Raw genomic sequence first — 15,223 nt, forward strand, 5'->3', positions numbered from 1 at the left:
CCCACTGAGAGGCCCTCAGGGCTGGGGGATCACATAGAAAGGCCACCGTGATGGTGACACCAATGACCTATAGCCCCTACAACCTATTCTGTTGGCCACAATGCAGGAGTCCTGGGTCTGTGTTACAGGGACAGCACTGGGACCACTCCCATCTCCCCCCCTCCATGGGACAGCAGGCACCGCAGGGCCTGGGAACCCAGGACAAAGCAGAATCAGGACAAACCTCCCTTGAACTCATGCCCATGCCCCTCTTCCAGACCAGGTTTGGCTGGAAACAACCTGTCCCCACATGCTGTCATGTCACATGTCACAGGGCTGTCAGTGTCGGGGCACCATCAGCTCCTGGGCTGTGTGGTGATACGGGGATGGTCCGCAAAACCCCCCTGAGAACATCTCCTGTGACAGCCTTGAGGCTGAGAGTGGCTGTTTGTGTGCTGGGAGCAGGGAGTGGCTGTGCTCCACCAGATTGGGATGCTCTTCTCCTCTGGGAGGTGTGGAAGGTCCTGGGGAGCCCCTCCTTGCCCCAGGGACCAGGGAGAGCTGAGCCTCTTCTGGGCTGCGGCTCTTTCTGCTCGTCTGGGCAGCTGTGGGATGGCTCTGCCAGGACAGAGTGGCTGTTCCAAGGCTGTCTTCAGCCTTGCTTTCCCTTATCATAATGGCCAGGATGTCCCAGGTCCTGATGGTGTTGGGATGTAGGGAAGAGCCAGCTGGGAATGCTGGTGTCCCCCTCTGTCACAGCTGGCTCCCTCTGATCCTGGATGCCCCAGAGGTGCCGCTGGAGCAATGCAGGATGCCTTTTGTTGTCTTAATTGATGCCTGGCCAGGACGAGTCCCCCCCTCTGCCAAAAATGAGTCATCCAGAGCAATAACTGCAGCCGGCGGCCCTGCCTGCCAGGCGTCCTGATGGATGGGAGGCAGCTCAGACCTTGGCTTCCGCCGCCCGGATCCAGTGACCTGCCGTGCCCCGGCTGCGGGGCTGCGCGCGGTGAGAGCCAGCCCCAAGCTGCCAAGATGCCGTGGGATCCGGATCTGTGGTGCTGGGTTTGTGGTGGCAGGGATCTGTGTGCCTGCAGGGACAGCACAAGGGACACGGCGCTGCATTGCGCCCCGCTGTGCCGTGGCTCGGAGTGTGCGGTAGGAGGTGGGAGTCCTGGATGTCCCACATACCCCAAAGCCTGGTGTCCTCTGCTTTCTGCTGCCCCTCTGCTCCACTCTCATGACAGCTCACCTGGAGCTTGCATCCAGCTCTGGAGTTCTCAACACAGGAAAGACATGGAGCTGTTGGAGTGAGTCCAGAGGAGGCCATGGAGATGATCCGAGGGCTGGAGAACCTCCTGTACGAGGAGAGGCTGAGAGTTGGGGTTGTTCAGCCTGGAGAAGAGAAGGCTTCTGGGAGGCCTTAGAGCAGTTTCCAGTAGTGAAAGGGGCTCCAGGAGAGCTGGGGAGGGGCTCTGGGTCAGGGAGTGCAGGGATAGAACAAGAGGAATGGGTTTGAACTGAAAGAGGGGAGACTGAGATGAGATCTTAGGAAGAAATGTTTTGCTGTGAGGGTGGGGAGGCCCTGGCCCAGGCTGCCCAGAGCAGTGGTGGCTGCCCCATCCCTGGAGGGGTTCCAGGCCAGGTTGGATGGGGCTTGGAGCCCCTGGTCCAGTGGGAGGTGTCCCTGCCCATGGCAGGGGGTGGAACTGGATGGGCTTTGAGGTCCCTTCCAACCCAAACCATTCCATGATTCTAAGATCCTCAGGCAGGCCAGGAGAGTTCTGGGTGTTGTTACAGTGCAGACAGCTATTAATGGGTGGCTTTCTCAATTAATGCAGCATTAAGGGCTTCCCACCCTCCCTTGCTGTTTGCTTGCCCTGTAACAGAGCCAGAGGGTGCGGGGTGGCCCACCTCAGAGAACAGTCTTGCCCAGCCTGTAACAGGGAGGCAAAACCACTGTACCCAGTGCAGTGGCAGAACTGGTGCCATTACCCAGACTGGAGTAGCTCCCAAGAGCACAGCTGGCTGCGCTGCTGTCGAGGAAGAAGTGGGACGCAGCAGTGTTGCTGCAGGAGGTGCCATGGTCAGGGTAGGCAGTTGATGGATTCTGGTGGGCACCTTCTCCCAAATTCACAGGATGCTCCTCCTGGGAATGCAGGACAGAGCCTGGACTGCCTGCAAGGAGGACAGGCCCCTCACAAGGGTCGCGCACGTGGCTGAGCACACCAGTGGCTGATGGTTTATCTGCTGTCTCCTCTCCCTGCAGGCTGCCTGGGGAGCTGTGAGGAGAAGCCCGGTCAGAGCCGCGATGCTGCTGCAGCCCAGCCTGGCTGTACCCCGTGCAGGGAGTGGCTGGAGGGGCCAGAGCAGCGCGAGGCGTCCGTGGCGCTGGTGGAGGGCACGGTCCTGCAGGTGGCTGCCATCCCCCCTGGGGTGCTGGACAAAGCTGAGCTCACCGACTTCTACTGCTGTAGCCGCTGCGGGAAGGTGTTTTGGGAAGGGTCCCATTTTGGACGTGTCGTCTCCCAGTTTCAAGATGTTCTTGTCACCACCGAGGACGCACAGAGCATCTACGAGCTGAGGGGGTACACGGGGGCTCTGCAGGACGGGGATCATGGGGGACGCACTTCCTGGTGAACCTCAGCAGATTTTGGGCTACAGGTTTGCGATGTGAGGCTGGAATGGGGGGATTCACTTTGGGATCTGCCAGGGAGGGGACTTTTGCCTCGATGGTTCACGACAGCCAAGAAATATGTGGCCTCCATGAGTTCATTAAATCAAAGGTTGTTGGGGAATGGATCCTTTGCTTTACTTCTGCCTCCCTCCAGGCTGGGCGTGCCTAGATGGTGACAGAGCTCTCCAAACTATCACCCAGCCAGTGCCGACCACCCTGTGGCACCCATCCATCTCCAGCACCTCACCTGGTGCCCCTCAGCCAGGTTGCTCATGTTGGGGAGCCGGGAGCTGTGACCCCAACAGCAGCACAGGGGAGCGAGCATCCCCGGTGCCCAGAGCTCTCCTCTGTCTGTAGGACTCGTGTCACACCATGACCCATCTCCCCTGCTCTCCCAGCAGCTCCCACCATCCCGGGGTGGGCACAGGCATGGGGGTGCAGGGGGGCTGAGCACTGCGGGGCAGCCCCACGGACACTGCTGGCTGCACCGTGATGCCCACTGGCACTCACATCACCCCGCATGGGAGCGAGGGATATCCCAGAAGTGCCAGGCTGGGGGGAGATGCCATCGGTGCCAAGGCTGCTTGCTGGGTCGATCAAGCTCCCCCCTGTGCCCAGGGCTCTGCAGGGCATGCACAGCAGTGGCAGCGGAGCGTATGGTCCCACCACTGCCAGGAGCTGGGATGATGGCAGGGAATGGCCACCATCCAGACGAAGCTGCCAGGGTCAGGCAAGGCGAGGAGCCCAGGTTGGTGCTGCCAGTCTGAGCGCTGCCGACCAGTGCCTCCCAGTCCAGGGCCAGCCTTAAGCCTCTCCATCCTGCCACTGAGGAGCATTTGTAGAATCCCTCCTGTAATCCCAGGTAACTGCCAGGTGCTGATGTTACTGCGGAGAGGGCCCACGGGGCTCTTGGCTGGAGCGTGGTGTTTGCAGGCCAGCACAAACCCTGCCCGGGCAGCTTACGCTGCAGTGCAAAACTTCCTTTTCCTCTCCATGTGCTCCTGGCCATGCGGTGCCAGGGGCTTTTTCCCTGCCAGGGGCATCTCACCCTCTGGCTCAGCCCTTTGGCAAAAAAAAAAAAAGCCCTTTTTCCGCATTAGACATAGCTCTTTCTGTGAGTTCCTGCCTGGATGTCAGTACAAGTGACCCTGAAAAGTGGTCATATTCCCACTACCACCATCTTCTCTTGCCAACGGTCCCTGCCGAGCCCAGCTGTGGGCACAACAGCCCAGCATCCCTGGTGACACTTCCCATGGTCACAGTGTGCCGTTGTCAGCCTGGAGAAGAGAAAGCTCTGGGTAGACCTTAGAGCAGCTTCCAGTGCTGAAAGGGGCTCTGGGAAAGCTGAGGAGGGACTTCTCACAAGGGCCTGGAGTGACAGGATGGGAGGGAAAGACTTCAAATGGGAAGGGGGAAGATTTAGATCAGGCATTAGGAAGAAATTCTTCATAATGAGAGTGGGGAGGCCCTGGCCCAGGTTGCCCAGAGCAGTGGTGGCTGCCCCATCCCTGGAGGTGTTCAAGGCCAGGTTGGATGGGGCTTGGAGCCCCTGACCCAGTGGGAGGTGTCCCTGCCATGGCAGGGGGTGGAACTGGATGGGCTGTGAGGTCCCTTCCAGCCCAAAACATTCCATGATTCTGTGATTTTTTTTTTTCCTGATCTCCATGAGGAGATGGCAGAGGGACGCAGGGCCCCTGTGCCCACCCTGTGCCCTCCCCATCTCCGTTGCAGCCCTGCCAGGGCCACCCACTACCCCTTGCCTGCTGCCTGATGAGGAACCCATTTCTTTCAAGTGGAGGCATAAAATAACAACACCTCCTCATGATTAACAAAGCCCAGGCAGGACCCGGCATCACCGGCGGGGCTGTCACCATGGCGGCACACACTGCTGGCCCTGCACGTGCATAAAGGTAAGGACTCGTTTTGGCACGGTGGGGATGCTGAGCCTGGTCCAATCTCATCAGGACACACTGGGGTGGCTCTGGCCAGAGGCAGCTACAAAGATCTGTGTTTCCCCGCGGTTTGGGGGGTTGTTTTCCCTTCTTTGATGTGCTTGGAGAGGAAGCCTCTTCCATGGCTGACCATCACCATCATCATCAGGGCAGCATCTGCTTTACCATTCTTATGCGCCAGCGAGAGCCTCTGCCCCAGCCACGGCTCTGCCTGCGAAGCGATGGACGTGCTGCAGCCCTGTGGTTTGTGTTTTGATCCTCGCTGCTGTGGATTGGCCCTAAAACCACTTTTTCTCTTCTCCCAGTCCAATTTTGGGGGGTGTCAAAGTGAAGCCTTAGTGCTGATGCCCCAGCCAGAGATGTCCGTGCCTGGCTTGGTGCAGCCTCAATGCATGAAGGACTCAGGGACCACCTTTCTTGCTGCTGAGGCTTTGGCTGCATGGGAACACTGGGTCTGGGGGGTTGCCCTGGGGAACCGCTGCATCACTGCCTCTCTCCTCTCCTTCTCTCTCCCTTCCTGCCCTGAGAGGGCTGGCAGGTTCTGTGCTTCCCACAGAGTCACATCCAGAGACGATCCTGTCTGTGTCCTCTCATACCCCATCCCCAGGGTGGGCTCTCACCCAGACCAGAAAAACCCACCACCCAGGAGCGGTCTGTTTGAGCCAGACCTTCCCTCCCTATCCCCGCCGTCACCTCCTTCCCTTCTCTCTTGGTTTGCCCTGGAGGTGGCTGCTGCTTCTGAGATGAGCAGAAGAAAAAGAGGGATTTTCCCTCTTGGCTGGAGGCTCCTGGGCCCTGGCACAGCTTCCTGCACCCTCACTGACACCTCCAGCCGTGGGGATTATTTCTCATAATGGGATTAAAATGCCTTCTGCTGATCTTGCTCTCCATGGCCATCATTTTTCCTTTGGTTCTTTCCATTTCCCTCCTCAGTTGTCTATATTTTTTGCATATAACCTGAAGGAGTTGTGTTTCATGTCCTGGTTTTGCTGCCCTGTGCTCTCTCTGGGTGTTAACATGTTTCTCTTAATTCCCTCTTTATCTAAAATGAGAATTTCCCCTTCGCATTTTCCCTCAGGTCATTTTTTTCATGTTTCAGGGACAAGGAGGTGACAGCAGAGGATAAACTGTGTTCTGCTGAACTGGGATCTCTAAATGTACCTGCCTAGTACACTGGGAATCGCTTGTAGAGCTTCTGGTGCTGGAAAACTGGTATGTGGAGGGACCAAATGTCTGCTTTGCAGGTGATGATACAGCCAGTTGGAGGCACAGACCCTGGTTTTACACGCTCTGGGCCAACCTGCTGTCGTTGGTCCATAATTATCTTGTCTTGGGCTACCAGGATGAGCTCCAGTATTGAAGCCCATGTCGGCGCAAGGCTTTGGTGCTAGGAAATGACACCCATGATTAAAGGTTTTCTGCCTCTGTGTCAGATGTTTGACAATTGTGCCCCATTCCCAATGGCAGTGTCAGGAGCGCGTGCCTCCCCTCGGAGCAGCAGAGATCCCTCAGAGCAGCCTGCGTCAGCTCTGGTGCGGTGACAGTGGCCTTGCTTGGACATGGACATGCTTGGACAAAGATGCTCCCGATGCAGTCTGAGCAGTATGGACCATAGCGTATGTCTTCTCATCCATCAAGTGCCACCAGCTCTGAAACTCTCAGTCCCTCCCCGTCCCCACCCAGGGACAGGAAGGTCCCTGCCAGGGGAGTTTTCTCCCTTGAGACAGTTCAGGAGCCCTCAGGTGTCTGGGCTGGGTGGCAGGAGACCTACAGAAAGGCACACATGGGATCCCTGATAAGGAGCCTCAGCACCCACCTGGGGTATCTGCTGCCCCATGGCTGCAGGTGTTGTACCTGGTCCCTTGAGGACATCCTGCCACTCTCAGCATTGGGCTGATGCTCCATCTCTGCAGTTTTCCTGTTGTCCAGGTGATTTGTTCAATGCCTGGGAGCAGCATGTCCTCTGGTGCCAGCACCCTCGATGCTCTGAAAAACAGTCACTGGCTCCTCCCGTGCGTGAGCCACGTCCTCTGCAAATGCTCCTGGCTTGTGACTTGCTGTGTCCTTGTGAGCAACCAGATCCCCAGATCCCCTGGAGCAGCACGCAGGGACCCTAAAGAGCCTCTGAGCAGAGGGAGGACGGAGCTCGTGCTTTGTCAGCAGCCTCTCTCCGCCAGCCCCCAGTGGCAGGTCCTCCTGAAGCCACCCCAGCTGGTGAGCATGGGGAAGCCAGCACCAGAGGCTGAGCCGCCCGAGCCCCCAGGGCTCCACGCAGACTCACCCATGTGTCAGCATCCTGTTGCTCCAGGGTTTGCTCTGGAAGGGTAGAAACAGGAGGTGAAGCAGAGCAGGAATGCTGCAGGGCCTCGTGGTGAGTGATGCTTCATTGTGTGATGAGGTGAACCTCTCCAGACCCTGTTTGGGGAAGCGCCTGAATCACAGCAGCATCCGAGTCATCCCGGTCCCAGCCAGGAGCAATGAGGTGGGAGCTGCAGCCCCGAGCCTCCCAACCACCGCTTCCAGCCGGCTATGGCCATTCCTGGGCTTTGCTCCATGGGTTTTTGGAGCTGTGGGTTCACGTCATTCTGCCACCACTTTCACCGCTGGCACGGGGACAACGGGGCACACTGACCCTGTCCCTCACCCTGGGGAACGCTCCTGGCCACACAGCTGCCTGGAAGAGCCCTTCCCTCTGATCCCTGGGGACAGCAGGGTCACCTCCTGGCCACCTCTAGGACTTTGTCTCCCTGCCAGCTCCATCTATTTGGGGACAAGATCCGGTGCTTACAGTCAGTCAGCCGTGCTGGGACTGGGTTTAGGAGAAGACCAACCCAGGGCAGACACCAGCGCGTCATCTGTTCCTTTGGGCATGGCACAAAACAGCTCCCACGGGGTCTCATCCAGCTCCTAGGAATGGCCAGCACAGCCCCTCTCCCTTTCTGCTGCCCGCAGGAGGTGATGCCGAGGTGGGATCTGAGCAGCAAGGTCATCTCCAGTCAGAGACATGGTCAGCACCAAAATCCACGTCGGATCGGCCTTGAGCAGCATCCAGGAAGAAATAAATTGTCCGGTTTTGAATGGTGGATGCAGATCAAAGGGAACCCAACCAGCTTTTTAATCAGCCTACAATATTGTTTCCCTATCTGGCTAGTTAAAAAAAAATAATTAAACAGCCCCATTGTCTGTGTCTCACTAATGTTTAACGTTTATTAGGGCAGTAACGAGCCCTCCATGGGTTCACGGGACCTGCTGCTCGTGGGCTGCAGGGGCAGCTCCTGCAGTGCGGGCTGCCCACCCCAAGAGCCTCCAGGCCACCTCACCTGCGATCGATCGCGGAGGACCCTTGTGATAAAGCAGCACTGGGGCAGAGTTTTATCTCTGTTTGATCACACCAGACTGAATGAGACCTGAATGAACGGCATCCCTCCGCCCTGAGAAACCACACTCTGCATCGGATATCAGGCCAGTTCCGCTCCTCACCTTGTGTCCTCCTTCCATATCCTTCGGAGTTTGATGGGGACAAGGTGTTTGGTGCTCAGGCCAGCTTTAGTTTACAAATTAACGTATCAGCATTGTTCCTCATCAGGCAGGAATGTGCTTCCCTCCCTTCTCCCCCACCTTATCCCCATCCCCTTCGGAGCAAACTTCCTTCCTCCTGTAATCTGGAGCGGAAACCTCGCCGCATATTTGACCGGCTTGAAGAAAGCAGCTTGGTTTTCCCTGCCGTGACTTTGTGCCTTGAACCAGGGCTGCTCGGTCTCTAAGGCAGGGGAGGAGGAGGAGGGCGAAGGCTGTACCGCTGCCCACCCATGACACAGAGCTGCTCTTCCAGCCGGATGCTCCCAGTGAGCTCCCAGTTGCTCGGCTGCTGTTTTCAAACAAACTGGCGTATTTCTGGGCACGGACCCAGTGCTGGCGAGCCTGGGGCTGGCTGCCCCACACCGCAGAACCGGTGCTCCCACAGGCTGCAGGTCACCTCTGCTGGCCTCTCGCCGGGGGAAGGAAAGGAAAGAGGTGTCGGTGCCACGTGAGGAGAGAGATTTGCATCAGGAGGATGTTTGCTCCCCGGGAAATAGCCCAGGACCGGACCCTTCCCACCAGCCTGCCAATACACAGGCAGGACTCTTGGTCAAATGAGCTTCTCGAAGCTCCCCAGGCATGCCTGGCTGTGTGTCCCACAGAGGGGTATGGCTGTGTCACCCTGTGCCCAGGCCAAGACCAAGGCTCTTAGAATCATAGAATCATAGAATAGTTTGGGTTGGAAGGGACCTTAAAGATCATCCATTCCCAACCCCCTGCCACGGGCAGGGACATCCCACTGGATCAGGCTGCCCAAGGTCCATCCAATCTGGTCTTGAACACCTCCAGGGATGGGGCAGCCACAGCTTCCCTGGGCAACCTGTTCCAGTGTCTCACCACTCTCATGGTGAAGAAATTCTTCCTAATGTCCAGTCTAAATCTGCCCCTTTCCAGTTTATACCCATTCCCCCTCATCCTATCACCATGAGCCTTTATGAAGAGCCCCTCTACAACTTTCCTGTAGCCTCTTCAGGCACTGGAAGGTCACTATAACGTCTCCTCGGAGCCTTCTCTTCTCCAGGCTGAACAAGCCCAACTCTCTTAGCCTATCCTTGTAGGGAAGGTGCTCCAGCCCTCTAAGCGTCTTTGTAGACTCCTCTGAACCCATTCCAACAGCTCCATCTCCTTCTTATGTTGAGGATTCCGACACTGGAATCTCTTCTGCGGGAACTGCGTGGAGGGAGCAGTGGGGCAATGCACCCCCATCCCCATGGCCACCACTAAGCAACCACACCTCGCAGTCACACCAATGCCCCAGGACGACGTTTTGCAGGAGACACGGGCTCAAGCCAAGGCAGTTTGGTACAAGCGTGCTCGGCTGCGGCAGGGACACCAGCTAAGGTGATGCAACCAGGGTGGCCCAGTAGCAGGACACCAGCGCCACTGGGGAGCCCTGCCTGTGACTCCAGGCAGGAGCAGGAGCCACTCTCCACCTCAGAGGGTGTCCCAGTTGACAGCCTTCTGCTCAAACAGCATTTTCCCACTGTCGGGTGGGTTGGCTGGAGGTTATGGACAGGGTTTGAGCATCAGAAGGAAGGACTGATGAGAGGTACCAAAATGATTAAAGGCCAAGCTGTGGTGTGACAACCACAGCCAAGCACCACATCGGGGTCCTCTTGCACCAGGGACAGGCATGCAGGGATGCCCCTGCTGTGTCCCCTAAGGACAATGACCCCAAGTCAGGTTATGACCATGCTTGAGTCTTGCACAGGTTTTAAATCCGATTTGTCACGGGCTGGGATGGAGGGAACACGCAAGAGCAGCATCTGTGGTGGCATCCGTGCGAAGTAGCATTTTGCATTCTTTAGTGCTGTCCCCCTGTCCCTGGTGTGGGTGTCCCAGGATGGGTGATGCCTGGAGCCTTCCCTTGTCCCCAGAGCTTCCCCAAAACACCTATGAGAGCTCTCGTCGTGGTGCCTGGCTGCCTGCAGAAGACAAGGAGCACTCACCTTGCAGGAGCATGAGGTTTCTCTTGCAAACCCCAGCTCCTGCCTCAAGAGCTTTCTGCCTGCAGGACTGGTGGGGGTCCAGCCCAGCTGGGGCACTGCCGGGCGTTGCTGAAGGCTCATGGTGTGTGGCGTGTCCATGGGGAGAGCATCAGGCTCTTCCCATGGCCGTGCCTCCTGCTGCGAGCAGGGCAGCTTTCAGGCATGCCAGAAGTAGGGTTTTACCTTGTGAACCTCCCTTGCCCAGGGTCAGGCCTCCCACCCAAAGGTGGATCTCCACAATGGAGACCATTCCCACCCAGCAAACACAATCCCAGCACCCCCATCCTGCATGGGTTCCCCCTCCCCACCCACATCCTCGCATCATGGCTGCTCCAACCCTGGAGATGTTCAAGACCCCATCAAGGTTGGATGGGGCTTGGAGCCCCCTGATTCAGTGAGAGGTGTCCCTGCCCATGGCTGTTGGAACTGGATGGTCTTTGAGGTCCCTTCCAACCCAAACCGTTCCATGATTCTATGGTTCTACAATCCCTGTGGCCAAGCAGGTGGCACGACCTGAGCCCCACGTCTCCCCACCGGGGCTCTGGCAACTTCTCTGCCAAGAAGCCAGGAGGCAAAACACCAGCGGCAGAGGAAATCTTCGCGCTTCCTCCCGGCTCGCAGGGAGCCGAGCAGGCAGGTCGCGCTCCCTCGCGCGCCTTTTGCTGGGTCTCTGCGCTGGGAAGAAAAGCTCTCGTCTTTCCCACGCTCTCCGACACATTTTAATGAATTAAGTGGGGGCACGCCCCCTCGCCGCCTGCCCCGGATCCGTCCCCCTGGCTCTCCAGCTCCGTTCATGGAGGCCTCCGGGGGTGGCTGGACTCTCGCCTGGCCCACAGGATGGGCACTGCCCTCTTGGCTCTTTTGGACGAGGGTTGCAACGTGCCCAGCCCAACGCGCTATGGCCGCTCTAAGTCGTCCGGCAATGCCGGTGGCAGCCAGCCCTTCTCTTCTCAGTGCAGGCTCTCATGAGCGAGGGCTAAAAATTATTGGTGGTCACATCTCTAAAGGAGGGGAAATAAGGTTTGTGCCTCTCAGAGTGAGTGTTCACCGAAGGCATCGCAGCGCCCAGTCCCTCTCCCTGCCTCCCGCTGCCGTCTGCAGCTCCAGCGCTCGCCACCGCTTCCCCTCTTCCCAGAAGGGAGCAGATCCGTCGCTGCGTGGGATTGCTGGCTCTGCAGGGCTGCATCGAGCAAGCAAGGACCCTTCCAGCGCCCAAGCCAACCAGCGGCACTGGAGCCTGCGGAAAAGTAGGCTTGGCTGCCGCAGCGCAGCCGGCTGCTCTCCAGTTACAGAGCTGGGGCACAAATTGGAGCTGAAATGCAGGGTTTCAAAATTGCCTTTTTATTTCCCCCCCCCCCCCCTTTTTTTTTTTTTGGTGTATTTTTTGCTGTTTTCCCTCCCTCCTGGCGCCGTTCCCAGGCCGAGTCCTGCCCCCACCTGCCAGCCCCGAACATTTGCATAGCTGGGTCCCTGCCCAGGCGCTTTATTTTTCTCACCAGTGTCACTGGCAAACGCAGATTTGCTTGTGAGGAGGCAGCGCCAGCCAAGCCCCAGACCGGGGAGGTGTGAGCAATTCCCACTCTCCCACGGCTCGCAGAGGGCTCCGTACCTTGCAGGATATGGCCCGTTGATGCACAAAATCAGCCGTCCCTGGATATTTAGTGCTGGGGTGAGCAGGCAGGAGCAGAGCCCCGACCCCCATGGCATCAGACCCACCGTCTGGCTGCTGTTTTCCCTTCCTGGAGATGGATTTTGTGCTGGGGAACGGTCCTGAGCTGCCGTGGCCTCAGCACTCCCTGAAAGCCGTAGCGTGGCTGTTTGCAGTGCCAGGTTGTGCTGAGGCCATGGGAACAACCACAGCTCATCACTGTGAGCCACCACATGTCCCACCACGCACCCCAGTGAGGTGACACGGGGAGAGGAGGGCAGGGACTGCTGCCCGTGTCCCCTGCTGCCACCGTGGCTGCTGTGACAGAGGGCAAACCACCACCTCCTGCCCAGGATGGGCCCCTCGGTGGGAGCTCCTCTTCAGCCAGAGCAAACACAGCTCCTGCGTGGACCCTGAAGCTCCAAGCCATCTCCGTGCCCTGTGCCGGCACGGTGGGGGCTCCACACCTCAACCCCACAGGGGTGTATTGGGAGAAGCTGCACTGACGTGGGGCACCAGGAGATGTGTGCCTGCAGCCCAGGGGCAGCAGCAGCTGTGGTGCTGTGCCCACCTGAAGCCCCAGCCGCAATCACATCCCAGTTCTCCCTCTTCCGCAAGAACACGGTGCATCGATACTCTCACATTAGAAAGATGGGACTGGGAGAGGTCTGCTTAGGGAACTCTCATGGGGTGAGACATGGAGACCAGACAGGGATAGAGGGGGCCAAGATAGGATTTGGGATGGTCTTTAATGTCCCTTCCAACTCAAACCATTCCATGATTCTATGATTCTCTGATTCTATGGGATGAGCATGGGGCAGGAGATAGGGATAGGCTGGATGGGGACAGCGATGAGGGTAGGCATGGGATGAGGATGGAGATGGAGAGATAGGCTTGGGGATTGGTGTGGAGAGAGGAATGGGATGAGGACGAGAAAATTTACTGCAGAAATGGACCCAGAGAAGTGGATCCTCAATAGAGGAGAAACAGGAGGTGCTTTGCTGTCTCCTTACAGCCCACATCAGGCGGGTTTAACATCCTTGAAGAAAGGAGCCAGACCCAGCGAGGGCAGGAGCAGAGCCCCAGCCTTCCCAAGTGTCCTCTGGCCGTGTGACTGGTGCTCTGAATGCCACGTATCACAGACTGCTGTTTCATTCAACAGTTTAGCAGTTGGCTGATTTCTCCCTTTTCCACCCCAAACGGATGGCCATCACAGCCAGGTGACAGCAGCTTGCCAGGCAGCTGCCCCCGGCGTGGCTGCTGTCACCTTATTTTACGACACGCTCCTTCCTTTCTTCCTGCACCTCCTGCTCCGCTCCAGCAGACCAAATGCCCAGGGGTGCCGCTTCCCACCAGCCTCTGCCGTTTGCTCTCCTGACGGACAAACGGGCGCAAAGGAGGGCCCCTCTGCTGTGGTTTTGGGTTAATGCACTGGTTTTGGTACCTTTTTGCCTCTTTCCCTGCTGTCCACACCTCCCAGTGCTCCCACACTGGGAATCCACTGAGCAACTGAGCAGCAAATCTGACCCCGGATGAAGCCCTGAGTGACCAAATTGAGTCCCCCTGGAGCTGGTGGGACCTGCCAGGCCTGCATCTTCTCCCCCACAAATCAGTCCCACCCGCAGTCCCCGAAGCCCCGAGCAGCCCCTGCTGCGCACCCCAAGGGGCACAGGGAGGTGACCCTGCAGCAAAACAGTGACGCCCCAAAATGTGAGGGCGTTGGCGAACTCCGCAGCACCACAGTGACCGCAGCCCGGCAGGGGCAACACAGGGTCGGCATCGGGGAGGCTGTGTACGGGCACAGCCCAGTTCCAGTGTGGCACAGCGGGGCTGGCTCAGCTCTGGGCTTTGCTCAGCTTGGCACGGATCAGCTCAGGGCTTTGCTCAGGCTGGCATGGCTCAGCTCAGGGCTTTGCTCAGCTTGGCACGGCTCAGCTCTGGGCTTTGCTCAGCTTGGCATGGCTCAGCTCAGGGCCTTGCTCAGCTTGGCATGGCTCAGCTCAGGGCTTTGCTCAGGTTGGCATGGCTCAGCTCAGGGCTTTGCTCAGCTTGGCATGGCTCAGCTCAGGGCTTTGCTCAGCTTGGCACGGCTTTGCTCAGCTTGGCTCACCTTGGCACGGATCAGCTCAGGGCTTTGCTCAGCTTGGCACGGCTTTGCTCAGCTTGGCTCACCTTGGCACGGATCAGCTCAGGGCTTTGCTCAGCTTGGCACGGATCAGCTCAGGGCCTTGCTCAGCTTGGCATGGCTCAGCTCAGGGCTTTGCTCAGCTTGGCATGGCTCAGCTCAGGGCTTTGCTCAGGTTGGCATGGCTCAGCTCAGGGCTTTGCTCAGCTTGGCATGGCTCAGCTCAGGGCTTTGCTCAGCTTGGCACGGCTCAGCTCTGGGCTTTGCTCAGCTTGGCATGGCTCAGCTCAGGGCCTTGCTCAGCTTGGCATGGCTCAGCTCAGGGCTTTGCTCAGGTTGGCATGGCTCAGCTCAGGGCTTTGCTCAGCTTGGCATGGCTCAGCTCAGGGCTTTGCTCAGCTTGGCACGGCTTTGCTCAGCTTGGCTCACCTTGGCACGGATCAGCTCAGGGCTTTGCTCAGCTTGGCACGGCTTTGCTCAGCTTGGCTCACCTTGGCACGGATCAGCTCAGGGCTTTGCTCAGCTTGGCACGGATCAGCTCAGGGCCTTGCTCAGCTTGGCATGGCTCAGCTCAGGGCTTTGCTCAGGTTGGCATGGCTCAGCTCAGGGCTTTGCTCAGGTTGGCATGGCTCAGCTCAGGGCTTTGCTCAGCTTGGCATGGCTCAGCTCAGGGCTTTGCTCAGCTTGGCACAGCTCAGCTTGGGGCTTTGCTCAGCTTGCCTCAGCTTGGCTCAGCTTGGCACACCTTGGCTCAGGGCTTCGCTCAGCTTGGCTCAGCCTGGCAGTTTATTTCAGCTTGGCTCAGCTTGGCATGGCTCAGCTTGGGGCTTTCTCAGTTTGGCACAGCTCGGCTCAAGGCTTTGCTCAGCTCGGCACGGCTCAGCTCAGGTTTTGCTCAGCTCGGCTCAGCCCGGCTCGGCTCAGCCCGGCGCTCCTGGGCGATGATGCCCCCTGCCTGCGGGACAGAGCGGGCAGAGCCGACGGGGCCACGCTGGGCTATAGTGAGCCGAGCCGGGCCGAGCTGAGCTGAGCGGAGCCGAGCGCAGCCGAGCCGAGCCCTGAGCCGAGCGGAGCCAAGCGGAGCCCCGTGCCGGCAGCGCCCCCCTCCGCCCCCGCGCCGCTGGAGCGCTGTGGGCGTGGCTCAGAGGGGAGGGGGAGGCGTGTGGGCGTGGCCTCACCGCCACCTCCCAATGGCCGCGAGCGGCGCCGGGCCCGCCCTTCCCCTTGTGACGTCCCCACCGTGCCATTGTTATGCAAATAAAAGGCGGTGTAAAAAGC

At 58.6% G+C, this 15,223-nt stretch overlaps 1 protein-coding gene across 1 annotated transcript in view; it reads left to right on the forward strand.

Moving 5' to 3' along the window:
• EXD3 (exonuclease 3'-5' domain containing 3) overlaps nt 1-7,679 on the forward strand; it is a 333,185-nt gene extending 325,506 nt beyond the window's left edge. Inside the window, exon 22 of the mRNA XM_054084169.1 lies at nt 2,246-7,679. Within this exon, the coding sequence (XP_053940144.1) occupies nt 2,246-2,616 (371 nt within the window). The 3' untranslated portion in view covers nt 2,617-7,679. The remainder of the gene's footprint in view (nt 1-2,245) is intronic.
• Nucleotides 7,680-15,223: the final 7,544 nt, after the last annotated feature.

This window comes from Cuculus canorus, chromosome 19 (assembly GCF_017976375.1).
Source record: "Cuculus canorus isolate bCucCan1 chromosome 19, bCucCan1.pri, whole genome shotgun sequence".
Lineage (NCBI taxonomy): Eukaryota > Metazoa > Chordata > Aves > Cuculiformes > Cuculidae > Cuculus > Cuculus canorus.